The sequence below is a fragment of the Oncorhynchus tshawytscha genome, linkage group LG03, assembly GCF_018296145.1.
Source record: "Oncorhynchus tshawytscha isolate Ot180627B linkage group LG03, Otsh_v2.0, whole genome shotgun sequence".
In the NCBI taxonomy this organism is placed as follows: domain Eukaryota; kingdom Metazoa; phylum Chordata; class Actinopteri; order Salmoniformes; family Salmonidae; genus Oncorhynchus; species Oncorhynchus tshawytscha.
The window spans coordinates 56,737,926-56,753,501 of record NC_056431.1 but is presented as its reverse complement, the minus strand read 5'-3'; the positions used below and the strand labels follow the sequence as shown (position 1 = coordinate 56,753,501).

General features: G+C 45.6%; 1 protein-coding gene across 20 annotated transcripts in view; it reads left to right on the top strand.

Annotated features, from left to right (window-relative positions):
• The window catches only part of LOC112239382 (mitogen-activated protein kinase kinase kinase kinase 4), a 100,133-nt gene that overhangs the window by 67,228 nt on the left and 17,329 nt on the right, over window positions 1-15,576 (top strand). For 4 of the 20 annotated variants that reach the window (XM_024407870.2, XM_024407898.2, XM_024407852.2 and 1 more), the window contains exons 13-23: window positions 1,064-1,225; window positions 1,326-1,427; window positions 2,256-2,468; window positions 8,119-8,274; window positions 9,753-10,001; window positions 11,722-11,828; window positions 13,517-13,665; window positions 13,943-14,040; window positions 14,258-14,266; window positions 14,963-15,141; window positions 15,286-15,403. In XM_024407870.2, coding sequence (XP_024263638.1) covers window positions 1,064-1,225; window positions 1,326-1,427; window positions 2,256-2,468; window positions 8,119-8,274; window positions 9,753-10,001; window positions 11,722-11,828; window positions 13,517-13,665; window positions 13,943-14,040; window positions 14,258-14,266; window positions 14,963-15,141; window positions 15,286-15,403 — 1,542 coding nt within the window. The remainder of the gene's footprint in view (window positions 1-1,063; window positions 1,226-1,325; window positions 1,428-2,255; window positions 2,469-8,118; window positions 8,275-9,752; window positions 10,002-11,721; window positions 11,829-13,516; window positions 13,666-13,942; window positions 14,041-14,257; window positions 14,267-14,962; window positions 15,142-15,285; window positions 15,404-15,576) is intronic. The other 16 variants (XM_024407923.2, XM_024407864.2, XM_042319718.1 and 13 more) reach the window with 10 other exon arrangements.

The following is a 15,576-nucleotide window of genomic DNA, read 5'->3' as shown; positions in this document are numbered from 1 at the left end:
AATGTCTCAGCTTGGAACCTCTTTAAAAGACACACAACCTGTAAAATGGAGTAAATATATCCTTCCATGTACAGTAGGTCAAAATCACACATTTTCCCATACAGTTTCACATACAACTTGACAGCCTCAAGCTTTCTTTTGATTATGAGCAAGTGCATTTCTGAATTATACTGTAGGTTCAGGGAATCCTCTTGGGCTAGTTGACTAAGGGGCATGAGAATGTGTTTTAGATATCCCCCATCTGTAACGGCTTTCTTGTGGTGAAGGAGAGGCGGACCAAAACGCAGCGTGGTGATGATTCATGTTTGTTTAATAAAGGAAAACTATACATGAATAAACTACCAAAACAATGAAATGTGAAAACCCAAAACAGCCCTATCTGGTGCAAAACACAGAGACAGGAACAATCACCCACAAACACACAGTGAAACCCAGGCTACCTAAATATGGTTCCCAATCAGAGACAAAGACTAACACCTGCCTCTGATTGAGAACCATATCAGGCCAGACATAGAAATAGACAAACAAGACATCCAACATAGAATACCCACTCAGATCACACCCTGACCAACCAAAACATAGAAACATACAAAGCAAACTATGGTCAGGGTGTGACACCATCTGCAAGTTGAAAGGTTAAAAATTGAGACATGCTACTTCACGATGCAGCCAGGGACAACCATAGTGTACTTAATAAAACTAGGGACCACACACACAGTGTCCTGCAGGTCTTACTCTACTGGCGTAGAGCTACTTACTGTACTTATAGAGATGGTTTAATAAATCAATGCTAATGAGACAATTTTTAAGAGACTGCCAGCCACACTGTCATTTGATATGGTGATGATAAGCCTACAGGTAAAACTTGGCACCTCCATAGCATAGTTAACCAACTGTGAACCCTGGGAAGCAAGACCAGCACAACAAGAAATGGCTAGCTTATCTCATAATGGCCAGATATGGTGACCATAAACAAGACCGCTAACTAGCTCCGTGTGTTAACTGATAGTGATGTCAGTGCTCCTGATACCTGCTCTCTGTCGCCCCCTGTGGCTGTCCATAGCAACAGCGTCGCGAGCGGGAGATGAGGAGGCAGCAGGAGCGTGAGCAGCGGCGCCGCGAGCAGGATGACAAGAGGCGTATGGAGGAGGTTGAACGCCGGCGTAAAGAGGAGGAGGAGCGCAGGAGGGCAGAGGAGGAGAAGAGGAGGGCTGACCGCGAGCAGGTAGGAGAACTCTCCATTGACAACACTCTCCTTCATAGTACATGTAGTCTTCCCTGACACTTGATGACCTGTGTGTCTGTGTGTGTGTTTTTATTGTCAGGAGTACATCCGTCGCCAGTTGGAGGAGGAGCAGAGGCACCTGGAGATCCTGCAGCAGCAGCTGCTCCACGAACAGGCCATGCTGCTGGTGAGACCAAACTCTGTAAGCCTATCTATCTACTTCTATCCATCTAGATATCTTCCATTATCCATCTGTTCTTCTAGCCTTCTAAATCATTGGATTGTAATTTATGGGTTTCACTCTGTAGTAGGGTGTTGGAGAATGGCTAGCAAGTTTTAGATTTATTGAAGTCCCACTACTCTATCTGTCTCAAGAAAATCTGGTTAGAGTATGTCACAGTATGGCAGATCTGAAGGGAGCTAACTATTGAGCTTGGAGGTTATGAATTCTCTGGGCCAAGTTGTGGAAGTCAGTGTTTATTACAGTTCTTAAGTGATGATGTCACCAGGATGTGTCCTATCTACAGGAAGAGAGGGGTTTCATTGTTTCTTTCCCAATGTTCCTAATTCTGCTGAGACGGTGTGTTAGCGGATCTGCGTGGCAACGTGTTTATGTTGTGTATGTTGTTGAAGGCATATGTTCCTCCAGGGGTTTGAGAAGAGGACATTAGATAATGTGAGGATATGATCACTCACATCCTTCCACACCACCATTGTGTGTCATTGATTCTGTTACACGGTCTTACTGTCCCCCACCATGTCTTCTTACTCATCATCAACTTTTAGCTCAGTCATTTTTCCTTTACATCTTAAACCAATATTTGGGCTATATCAATATTCTCAAAGCATTCAAACTCTTAGAATAATTGGGTCCCGGTGAAAATACAAACCCATTAATCAGTTTCCTGGTTACATGGATACAGCTTCTTCCATTAAGACACCAGCCCTCATTCTACAGAACTCCTTAAAATAGAACAGCACACACCATGGCAAGTTTAGATGATGCACCACCACACCTCCCTGCACTCAGGAGCACAAGTGGAAGGAGCTGGAGGAGCAGCGTATGGCCCAGAAGCTCCAACAGCAGGATCAGTCCTACCTACTGCTTCTCCAACAGCAGCCCAAACCCCTGCCGCCAGCCACCAACAGGCCTCAGTCCCCACAGCAACTGTTGATTCAAGAGAAGACCAAATCCCCACAGCAACTGACTTCTGACCACAAAGGCCCCGCCACAATCGGAGAGGTGATACCCAGCTCCGTTGCCATGACACTGCTGCTGAATGCTACTATTGCTTGTGCTGCTGCTGTCATAAACAGCTTTAAGAATACTATCTACTGTAGGGTGTGCATCTCTGTGGGTTGTGTGGCTTGATTGCTGGTGTGAGGGACTTTCACTTTATTGGTTATATTACTATTCTTGCTCAGGATGAGACCACGCTCAACACTTCCCTGTGTGTATCAAAAATGTTCTACCACCCAAAGGACATCCAGCCAACTTGACACAACTGTGGGAAGCATTGGACTCAACATGGGCCAGCATCGCTGTGAAACGCTTTCGAGTCCATGCCCTGACAAATTGAGGCTGTTCTGAGGGTAAAATGTGTGTGGGGGGGGTTGTAAGCAACTCAATATTAGGAAGGTATTCTCAATGTTTTGTACACTCAGTGTAGAAACTACATATACAACCCTGTCTAAACTACTGACCCATAGTCTTTCTACATTCAAATGGCAGTCTATTAGCATTTCACCATTCCCCAATCTGTCCAATCAAATATTCAGTGAAGAGTACTGTTTGGGATTTACATTAGCAGACACTCTTAGCGAGTTACAGTTAGTGCATTCATCTTAAGATAGATATGTGGGACAACCACATCGCACACATCACAATCACTTTATTGAGGAAAAATACATACTCTATCAGCTAAGTCAGCGCTAGTAAGGGGGGTGTTTGATGGCACAAGTGGGGAGCCCAGCCGACAGCGAGTTGCAGTAGTCCAGACGGGAGATGAGGAGTGCCTGGTTAAGGACCTGCTCCGCTTCATGTGTGAGGTAGGGTCGTACTCTACGGATGTTCACGAACATGAACCAGCAGGAGCGAGTCACTGCATTGATGTTTGCAGAGAACGACAGGGTGTTGTCCAGGGTCACGCCAAGGTTCTTTGCACTCTGGGAGGGGGACACCGTGGAATTGTCAACTGTGATGGAGAGGACTTGGAGTGTGGAAGCTTTCCCCGGGTGGAAGAGCAGCTTCATCTTGTTGCGCTTGAGGTGGTGGGCCGACATCCAAGCTGAGATATCTGCCAGACACGCAGATATGCGTGCCGCCACCTGGGTGTCAGAAGGGGGAAGGAGAAAAGAAGTTGAGTGTCATCTGTATAGCAATGATAAGAGCGACCATGTGAGGATAAGACGGAGCCAAGTGACTTAGTGTATAGAGAAAAGTGGAGAGGACCTAGAACCGAGCCTTGGGGGACACCAGTTGTGAGACTACGTGGCGCAGACACAGATCCTCTCGACGTCACTTGGTAGGAGCGGCCTGCCAGGTAGGATGCAATCCAAGAGTATGCAGAGCCTGAGACCTTTCAGCCCTGAGAGGGTGGAGAGGAGGATCTGATGGTTCACCGTTTTGAAGGCAGCGGATAAATCTAGGAGGATGAGAACAGAGGAGACAAAGTCAGCTTTGGCAGTGCAGAGAGCCTCCGTGACACGGAGAAGAGACGTTTCTATTGAGTCAGCTGTCTTGAAGCCTGACTGGTTAGGGTCAAGAAAATCATTCTGAGAGAGCTAGTGAGATATTTGGCCAGAGACCGCACGCTCAAGTGTGTTGAAAATAAAGGGATACCAGTCTGTAGTTTGACGTCAGAGAGGACGAGTGTTGGTTTCTTGAGGGGAGTGACTCTGGCCATTTTGAAGTCAGAGGGGATGCAGCCAGTGGTCAAGGATGAATTTGAGGAATGGGAGAAGGTCTCTAGAGATGGTCTGGAGAAGGGAGGATGGGATGGGGTTGAGAGGGAAGCTTGTCGGACTGCCGGACCTAACTAGTTGCAGGATTTCATCTGAAGAGAGATGGGAGAAAGAGGTCAAGGCGAAGGGTACTTCTGTGTGAGTTGGACCATTGGACACAATAGGCTGAGTGAATGAGGAGCGGATGTCATCAACCTTATTTTCAAAGAGGTTGACAAAGTCATTGGCAGAGATGGAGGGTGTGGAGAATTGAGGAATTAAAACGTGTCAAATAGTTTCCTAGAGTTAGAAGCAGAAGCTTTACATTTAGAGTTATAGAAAGTGGCTTTAGCAGCGGATACAGAGGAAGAGAAGGTACAGAGGGAGTGAAAGGATGATAGGTCCTCCGGAAGTTTTGTTTCCCTCCATTTAAGCTCAGTTGCCCACAGCCCTGTTCTGTAAGCTCGCAATGAGTCACTCAGCCACGGAGCAGGAGGGAAGGGCCGAGCCAGCTGGGAGAAAAGGGGACAGCGTTAGTCATAGGATTCGTAAAGGGAGGAGAGGAGGGTTGAAGAGGCAGAATCAGGGGACAGGAGGAGAGAAGGATTTAGCTAAAGGAAGAGAGGACAGAAGAGGAGAGAGTAGTGAGAGAGAGCAAAGATTTTGATAGCACATGACCACCTGGGTAGGGGCTGTGGCTAGGGTTGGAGTAGAGGGAGAAACAAAGTAGTGATCAGAGAGACCTGGAGGTTGGTTGCAGTGAGATTAGTAGGCGAACAGCCTCTAGTCGTGGGAGGGGACTGGGAAAGGGTCCATTCAAAAGGGGCAAGGAGGGGAAAGGAAGTTGGAAAGAAATTAATCAAAGGCAGCGATAGATGACAACAATGTTAAGCTTGAAGTGACAGTGACAGCATGGAATTTAAATGAGGGTGAGTGAGGCAGAAAAGAGAATCCCCACTTAGGAGAAATTAATAGCCCTGTGCCACCTCCACGATGACCAGATGCTCTTGGACTATCAGAGAAAACATAGTCAGATGAAGAGAGAGTAGCTGGAGTAACAGTGTTCTCTGGGGTGATCCATTTCTCCGTCAGGGCCAGAAAGTCAAGGGACTAAATGGCAGCATAGTTCCAAACGCTGCCAGAGTCCAGGAATTTTGTGGTTTTGTGCCCATGGTACACTAAAATAGAAGGGTTACAGCCAAGGGGTGGGGAGCATCTGTAAAGCCTACATGGAGAGGAGCAAACGGGAATAGAAAACAAGTACATAGTTGTCAAAGCTACAAAAGACTATGCAGAACAACTCGGCAGGACCATCCTTATTTTTTCGTCTGCGCTCTTAATTTTGCAACGAGCTGCCGCTGATAGCTCCCGATAGCTCACGGGAGCCTGAAGTACTAACACTTGCTAATTTCCTTGTAGAGGTAAAGAGCACACCTCCCGGTACCTATTGCCGGTACCAAATTGGATGCAGTCTATCACAGTGCCATCCGTTTTGTCACCAAAGCCCCATATACTACCCACCACTGCGACCTATACGCTCTCGTTGGCTGGCCCTCGCTTCATACTCGTCGCCAAACCCACTGGCTCCAGGTAAAGCCCGCCTTATCTCAGCTCACTGGTCACCATAGCAGCACCCACTCGTTGCACGTGCTCCAGCAGGTATCTCTCACTGGTCACCCCCAAAGCCAATTCCTCCTTTGGCCACCTTTCCTTCCAGTTCTCTGCTGCCAATGACTGGAACGAACTGCAAAAATCACTGAAGCTGGAGACTCATATCTTCCTCACTAGCTTTAAGCACCAGCTGTGAGAGCAGCTCACAGATCACTGCACCTGTACATAGCCCATCTCTGAACAGCCCATCAAACTACCTCATTCCCATACTGTATTTATTTATTTATCTTGCTCCTTTGCACCCCAGTATCTCTACTTGCACATTCATCTTCTGCACATCTACCATTCCGGTGTTTAATTGCTATATTGTAAATACTTTGCCACCATGGCCTATTTATTGCCTTAACTCACATATCTTTCCTCATTTGCACTCACTGTATATAGACTTTTTGTTTTCTTTTTTTCGACTGTTTTATTAACTGTATATTTAGTTTATTCCATGTGTAACTCTGTGTTGTTGTATGTGTCGAACTGCTATGCTTTATCTTGGCCAGATCGCAGTTGCAAATGAGAGCTTGTTGTCAACTAGCCTACCTGGTTAAATAAAGTGAAATGTAACAAGTTTAAAAATGGCTAATTGCCTAGGAGAGGAGAAACCACTCCCCCTCCAATACAGCCACTGATTACAACGGCAACAGTCACAAATTGCCCTGCTACTCTTATGGTATAGGGGACGCTTGCGTCCCACTCTGCCAAAAGCCAGGGAAAATGCAGCGCGGCAAATTCAAATAAAATGATATAAAAATCTAACTTTCATTAAATCACACATGTAAGATACTAAATTAAAGCTACACTCATTGTGAATCCAGCCAACATGTCAGATTTTAAAAAGGCTTTTCGGCGAAAGCATAAGAAGCTATTATCTGATGATAGCACAACAGTAAACAAAGAGGGTAGCATATTTCAACCCTGCAGGCGCTACACAAAATAAAATATAAAACATGCCTTACCTTTGACGAGTTTCTTTTGTTGGCACTCCAATAGGTCCCATAAACATCACAATTGGTTGTTTTGTTCGATTAATTCCGTCCATATATATCCAAAATGTCCATTTATTTGGAGCGTTTGATCCAGAAAAAAACAGCTTCCAAATTGCGCAACGTCACTACAAAATATTTCAAAAGTTGCCTGTAAACTTTGCCAAAACATTTCAAACTACTTTTGTAATACAACTTTAGGTATTTTTAAACGTTAATAATCGATCAAATTGAAGACGGGTCTATCTGTGTTCAATACAGGAAGACAACAAACCAAGCTACTTTTCAAGTCTTGCGCAACTCTCAACAGTGTTACGCAGTTCCTAGATGGCTGTACTTCTTCATTGAATAACCTCAACAAAATTCCAAAGACTGGTGACATCCAGTGGAAGCGGTAGGAACTAAAAACAAGTTCCTAAGAAATATTGTTTCCCAATGAGAACCCACTGAACAGACAGAGATCTAAAAATAAATAAAAATCTGAACGGTTAGTCCTTGGGGTTTTGCCTGCTACGTAAGTTCTGTTATACTCACAGACATGATTCAAACAGTTCTAGAAACTTCAGAGTGTTTTCTATCCAAATCTACTAATACTATGCATATCTTATATTCTTGGCATGAGTAGCAGGAAGTTGTAATTGGGCACGCTATTCATCCAAAAGTGAAAATTCTGCCCCCTATACCTTAAGATTAATCCTGGTTAATGTGTCAACAAACAAGTTAATATCAGTCAGCAGTTCCCACACCAAGTAGGCTACTGTGAAGACAGGCAGCACTTAAAGTAGATGGCCCTAGATAGCAAAAAGACGGTACTAGACAACAACCGATTTAAGACAAAAATGATACTTGGGGGGGGTCACCTCAGCAGTTTTAATAAATGCTGCTGTTGTCGCTATCCTAGAGCTAATGACCCAGTCTGATATAGAGGCAGCTCATTAGGCCTTGCTCTTCTGGAGTCTGGCTTTTGTCAGCTGAATGGTTGAAACTAACCTGTCCCTCCTATCCTCAGGTGCAATACTAAACAGGTCTTGTTTGTTAACTGTGTTCTGCCAGTAGGCCTCCTTTGATGCGCTAATACATGATGAACAAGCCTCCCCAGTTATTCTTCATGTCATAATATCTCTCTCTGGTTGTCATGTTGTGGTAATGCTTTCTAGTCCCTGCTAGTGTGCCTGTCTTCATGGTGATCCTAACTGATCTTACTACTGACCCCTCCCACTGCTGCTGTGGCTCAATCCTCTTTGGCCTGGTGACGGTAAATTACTCTGTCCCTCTCTCTGTCCTTGCTGTATGTCCCTCCAGGCCGATGAGAGGTACCGTAAGAACATCCAAGGATCTCCTCAGGCTGCCCAGGTTAAGGTCCAGCCCCCAGTTCCTCCCCGCGCCGCAGAGACAGTCGCTAATGGAAACGCCCCCGTGGCCGCCCCGCCCGCCATGCACAGACCGATGGAAGCCCAGGTAACCACGGCAACCAAGATGGCCTACCGGCAGTAGCTTATTCCTCCTTTCGCTACACTGTCCTTTTCCTTAATTATTTTTCCAATCCCTTCTTCTTTCCAAGTAGGTCTAACAGGACGGTCTCTCTCCCTCTCTCTCACTCTCTCTCCGGGTTGTGTATCAGTAGTGGTGTCTAACTAGCTACAGAGTAGATGACTGTTTTTGTGTTCACTATCTTTCTGTTCTCCCCCTCCCTTTGTTCTAGCCTCCGCTCTAGCTGAATTCTTTCACTGTGCGGAGAAATGTGGGCGTTGTTCTCTGTCCCTTAATGATGACATAGTTTAACTTTCTGGTCCCTTAATGGGTTCCTCCAATGTCTTTGATGCTTCCCTGGGTGGCAGCCTATCCTCCACCCCTGTGTTAGTATGAAGTCCAGGCTGCTTGCTTCTGATCTGGCCACTCACTGTTCAATACCAGCTTCACCCACTCACTCTACCTCTGACTTCCTTCTGTATTATGTGAGTGTGTGTGTGTATGCGAGTGTATGCATTGCCAGGTTGTTGATTGAGATGGTCAATTCTTTATAAAAGTATAGCTGTTACATTGGGACTGTGTGCTAAACAACACAAACACATCCAGAATTCATCTTTCTGTTTTCATAGTGACTCAGTATATTTCTCATCTCAACTGCTCAGGGAGAAAGACTCAACCAGCCCAGCATGAATACAGTCATTGTTACAGTTCACCATTCAGGGCAACATTCTTTTTTTGGATAATGTCATGGTGATTAGATTAAACATTGTTGAATTTGGTGGCAATGATGATGATGTAATTGATTGCTACATTTTTTAGCAGAGCCATTTAAATGCATTAGTCACTGCACTCGTTAGTGACACGTCATTAGAGACAGATATGAAGCGTGATGATATGGGCTCGTTACAAAAGACTCATTTGTTGAGGGATATGTCTCTTTCTATGGGGCTTCATGTCTGAGGGCTTCTCAGTACATATTTGAAAGTAATAGGACATTGAATAATTTCAGCTATAAACCTAGTATTGATATGTTCCTATTGGATGATACTCTTCTCAGTTACTTTTCACAAAAAAAGTATCCTTGAATATGTGCATGCCATATGTGAGTATGTGTGATTGTGTCTGTCCATGCATGATGCTAGCTCATCTGTGTATGCCTTGTTTATGTGATCATGCTCATTCTCACAACTGGTGATGAGACTGAAGCATCATGAGCACCAAAACAGGTAGAGCTGTCATTGGCTGTCTGTGATGTGAACCAATCAAATCTGTCTTCCTAAGACTTCATATTGGTTGCATGACTGCTCCACCCATTTTTATGCTTCCTGAAGCTTCCGTATCCAATCACTGTCTGCTGCCTGTGTTTGTGGTCTTGTTCTCTTGTTGTGTCTCCCTCCTCCTCCCCCATTCCTCCCAATGTGTCCTTCCCCTCTGATGAACCCCGTCTGTCTATCTGTCTCTGGAAGGTCCAATGGTCCCACCTGGCCGCTCTAAAGAGCAGCATCGCCACTCCCCCTGTTGTCTCACGCTCTCATTCCTTCAGTGAGCCCATCGTCCCTGGTTTTGCACACCTCAACCTACGCTCTCAGGAGCAGCACCATCAACCTGCACCATCATCATCATCATCATCGCCCGCACACACTGACCTGCAGCCCCACCCGCAGCCTAGGGCCACTCCCCTCGAAAAGGCCCCCACAGACGACTCCCCTCCCAGGGTAAGAACAGGCCTATCCCCTGGCAAAGGAGAGTAGACTGTTAGTCATTTGACGACTTTAATAGGAAGTCTGAACTGTAGACAGGTAGACTGGTAGTCACTAGATGGCCATGCTGGAGAGGACAATACTGGAGTGAATGAGCAGAGTGACGTTGTCTCAGTAATAGCTAAGATGGGGCGACCTCCTCCTTGAGCTCTGCTGCCCGACCCAAGCCCGACGGGCCCCAACATTATACATCGGGTTAGGGCAGGGTAAGGCTTATTTTTTCATCAGTAACTAGGGTACCGGGCAGGGCTCGGGTATCACTAAATTGATCGCTAACATTTTGAAGCTGAGCCATTTGCTCTGCTGCGCTGTACAGTCATATCTGACTAAGATCATAACATGGCATCAGAAGTGCTTCAACCTAGTAAAATATAAAACAGGAGAGATTATTTCACTGAAAATAATTGTTGCTTGAGTTTTGAGTGATGAAAGTAGCTCACAGCTAACTGCTCTCTGTCTCGTCATTGAGCAGAGCAGCCCAAGTGGAACCGTTGCTATGGATACTCTCAGACCCAGAGCCGCCATGAGAAAAGCACATGCAGAGCGAACAGAGTGCATGAGCGAGTGACGGACAGAGAGGAGCAGCTAATGGATTTACTAATGGAGGAAGTTATTTCTGATTTTGGGTTTTGAACAGGGCCTTCAATTTGTCAGAATCAATCGGACCTTAACGTCGCGGACATGCCTCGGGCTCTGACTTAAAATTCAAGCCTGTGCAGGGCTCTACCACCTCCTCACCCTGGCCTGCTGAGAGGATTCAGAGAGAGCAGAACGTTATGAAAGGATTAGAGGTCCATTTTCTGTTCTCTATTCCCCCTCTATTGTCTCTCCTCTCAGAACCCTCCCTCGTTCAGCCTCCCAGACCTCAGAAGGAGACTGTTTTAAAAATAGCAGAGAAAGAAAGCTGCAGCAGCAATCACTTGAATGCTGAGTGCTTTTACATCTCAGCATTTTAGAAATGCTCCCAAATGAATGGGACGCTGAAGGCTATCACAAATGAGGGGTAGGATTCCGTCTGTTCTAGGAAAATATTCATCATGTTGAAATCTAGACGTTGGCCCCTTTTTTGCCTCCCCCCATCTGCACAAATTAGAGGTGGAATTATTGTCCTCTCTTCACATAGGGCCTACCTATCAAACATCACTTCCTCTTCCCTGGTGAGGTATGAGTATGTCATTTCCTGTTCTGCCCCCTCCACTTCCCAAACGAGCCTCTGTTAGTGTCTCAAATCAATGTCAGTGTTAGTATTCCTTCTGAATGGAGAGGCTGTTTGTTCTGCTCTGCTTTGGATGCTGCGCCCTGTTCTTAGGCTATTTCCCCTCCTGTCCCCTGGAAACTACTACAGAGGAATGCTAACAAATCAATAATATAACCTGACAACTGTGTTTGTGTTAAGTCAGGGGTTGATAAGGGGAAGAGTGTGGATATAATGCGGTCTTTTGCTGTGTATCGGACCTAACTCTTTCAGTGGGGTGACTTTACACAGTGTGGGTATGGGGGGAACATCATTTGGACATTGTAGAAACGTTGTCGGGACCTTGTAAGGATGTCTTAAAAGTGTGTCTAGCATTTGTGCTCCTGGCACCCCTATGTCACGCTCTCTCGTGCATACACGCGCTCCGAGTGTGTGTGTCTGTAGAGTTTGTGTGAGAAATGGCATCTGTCTGTATGGAAGGTTCCTGTGAGGACAACGTCCAGGTCTCCAGTACTGTCATGCAGGGACTCCCCTTTCCATGGCAATGCCACACCTAGCAACCCGGTGAGCCAGAGGAAAGCCAGCAGGTACCTTTTCATGTCCCTCTTTCTTTTTCTATCTGCCCTTTCTCTGTCTTTCTCCGTCCGTCTCTCTGTGTCTGTCTCCCCCTCTATTGTGCTGTTTCACCATCCCCCTCTCCTCTTCTTTTCGAGTGTTCAGTACTGTAATGTAAAACCTCTTCACTGTGTGTCTGTCTGTTCTCTGTGGAGTCCTGGTCTTCTCTGTGTGTGGATACTGTGTGTCTGTCTGTTCTCTGTGGAGTCCTGGTCTTCTCTGTGTGTGGATACTGTGTGTCTGTCTGTTCTCTGTGGAGTCCTGGTCTTCTCTGTGTGTGGATACTGTGTGTCTGTCTGTTCTCTGTGGAGTCCTGGTCTACTCTGTGTGTGGATACTGTGTGGGAGGCTTTTATGTAACATTACTCACTGCTCTGCCCTGTGATACATATCCTTGTCTCCTATTTGTGTGTGTGTGCACACCTTTTCTCTCTTAGCAATTCTCTATAATGCTGAGCTTCATCTCCTGTGAGACTTTGTGTGCATGTCTATGAAAATGTATGCGTCTATATGTCTGCCTATTAAAATGTACCGTACCAGGCAAAGGTTTTGGACACCTACAGGTTTTTTCTTTATTTTTACCATTTTCAACATTGTAGAACAGTTCAAATAAGCAAAGAGAAACGACAGTCCATCATTACTTTAAGACATGAACGTCAGTAATTACGGAAAATTTCAAAAACTTTGAAAGTTTCTTCAAGTGCAGTCGCAAAACCCATCAAGCTCTATGACGAAACTGGCTCTCAAGAGGACCACCACAGTAAAGGAAGACCCAGAGTTACCTCTACTGCAGAGGATAAGTTCATTAGAGTTAACTGCACCTCAGATTGCAGCCAAAATAAATACTTCAGAGAGTTCAAGTAACAGACACATCTCAACATCATCTGTTCAGAGGAGACTGTGAGAATCAGGTCTTCATGGTCGAATTGCTGCAAAGAAACCACTACTAAAGGACACCAATAATAAGAAGACGCTTGGTCAAGAAACACGAGCAACGGACATCAGACTGGTGGAAACCTGTCCTTTGGTTTGATGAGTCCAAATGAGAGATTTTTGGTTCCAACCGCCGTGTCTTATTGATACGCAGAGTAGGTGAACGGATGATCTCCGCATGTGTGGTTCCCACTGTGCTGCATGGAGGAGGAGGTGTGATGGTGTGGGGGTGCTTTGCTGATGACATTGTTGGTGATTTATTTGAATTCAAGGCATTCTGAAGCGATACGCCATCCCATCTGGTTTGTGCTTAGCCGGACTATCATTTGTTTTTCAACAATGAGTTGGACCGCAGAGTGACGGAAAAGCAGCCAACAAGTGCTCAGTATTGGTGGGATCTCCTTCAAAACTGTTGGAAAAGCATTCCAGATGAAGCTGGTTGAGAGAATGCCAAGAGTGTGAAAGCTGTCATCAAGGCAAAGGGTGGCTACTTTCAAGAATATAAAATATAAGAGCTATTTTGATTTGTTTAACACTTTTTTTGGTTACTACATGATTCCAAATGTGCCATTTCATTGTTTTGACATCTTTACCATTATACTACAATGTAGAATATAGTACAAATAACTTAAAACCCTTGAATGAGTAGGTGTGTCCAAAGTTTTGACTGATATTGTATATATTTTGCCTATATGTAAAGTATGTGTGTCTATAACCTCTCTCCACAGTGCTGCAGCGGAGCCGCGTCTGCTGTGGGAGCGGGTGGAGAAGCTGGTCCCCAGGCCAGGCAGTGGTAGTAGTGGTAGTACTGGCAGTTCCTCTGGCTCCAGTAACTCCAGCTCTCACAGCGGCTCAGGGGAGAGATTCAGAGCCCGCTGTGAGTCTTATGTTCCCCTGATACACACACGCGCACACACATGCATAGTCTCATGAGGAGTTCCTCACATACACACTCTCAAGACACACACACATAACTATTGTATACAAAGTACCCAATTATTGGTAATCAAATGATAATACATTTAGCACCACAATGCAGCATTAGATTACAGTATATGATTCATTAGAGTACATTAGCCATTGAATACACCACAAAAAATTCTGCACATAGCTCTTTAGTTTACTGACCGGTATCCCCGCTGTCCCCCTCTCAGCGTCATCAAAGTCTGAGGGTTCTCCCCTTCAGCGCCCAGAGCATGCTGGGAAAACCCCAGAGGAGAGGAAGGAATTGGTCAGACCTAACCAACCGGTGGTGAGATCTTACCCCCGTAAAACTATTGGACTAGCTGACTAGTGTACTAGCTAGTGTACTAACTGGTGTTGAACGAGACCAAGTGTTGTGACAGTTCAAAAAGCGGTGGAAATAACAGTTTTGAGTGGGAATGATGGTTTTACAATGATCTGACATAGTTCTTTGTGTCTTTCGCCCTTTGCGCTGTGGATTACTGGTACTCATGTGAATTCTGTAGGGGGAAATGGTAAGCTAGAGTGAAATAGTGCGTGTTTGTACTGACAATCTCATTGGCTGAAGGGTTCTGTACTAATGACTTGCCTCTCTCCTGATTGGTGCTATTTTACTCATGCGCCTTTTAACGTCTCCTCCCCCATACTTCTTATATTTCTTTCTATTGGATCATTCAATCTCTCTCATGCTTGCAGCCCCTTCCTTCCTTGTATGCTCGGGTCTGGTCTTGTCATCTGATGACTCACTAACCTCTTCCAGCCTTGTGGACAGATTGGAATTATGGCAGCAGTGTGTTATTACTCATGTGGCGGCAGGTACCCTAGCGGGTACACCAAGCTGACAAGGTAAAAATCTGTTGTTTTGCCCATGAACAAGGCAGTTAACCCACTGTTCCTAGGCCATCATTGAAAATAAGGATTTGTTCTTAACTGACTTGCCTAGTTAAATACAAAAATCTCTTTTCTCATCTCCTGTTGGCTTTGCTACTCACCGGCCCACTCCTCATTGGCTGGAGCACCTGTGACTTCACTTCCTCCCCAAGCAGCTTCCTGCATCCTGTCTCCTGCATTTAACCCTGCGAATGACCCGGCAACAAATCCACAACCCGGAAAACGAGAGCTAAAAGAGAGAGAGAGAGACAGAAAGAGAGAGAGAAGAGGAAGGAAACCGAATTTGACCTCTAACCTCTGACCCCCACCCTCCTCTCTAGGACCTGACGGCACTGGCCAAAGAGCTGCGTGCAGTGGAGGATGTTCCACGCCCCCACAAGGTGACGGACTACTCCTCATCCAGTGAAGAGTCGGGCACCACAGATGAGGATGATGATGAAGAGGTGGACCAGGAGGGGGGGGAGGAGTCTACCTCAGGACCAGAGGACTCTCGGGCTGTGTACGTATTGGAGGACCTGTACCTGAACCCCAACCCTATCCCTACTCACAATGACATCATATTGCAATGACATTTGAGCGTGTGAAGGAAAATGAATGTGATTAGAACAATCTCTTCCTGATTCTCTGTTTATGCCACCTCCAGCTCTTCGAGGCTGAGCAACGGTGAGACGGAGTCAGTGAAGACTATGATCGTTCACGAGGAGGGCGAGAGTGACGCTAAAACCACACCCTGTAAAGATGGCACTCTGATCGTCAGACCGGTAAGGCCAACACCCAGGCCACCCCATCCACCTCTCTTATAACAACATATCAGTCACACACTGTAAACCCTTTTAGTTATTTTATTGTGATATTTCACTCATTTGTCCTTTTATGGTTTATCCACTGTGTTTAATATTGTGTTGGACCTTGTTATTTGTTATCTCATTGTTTA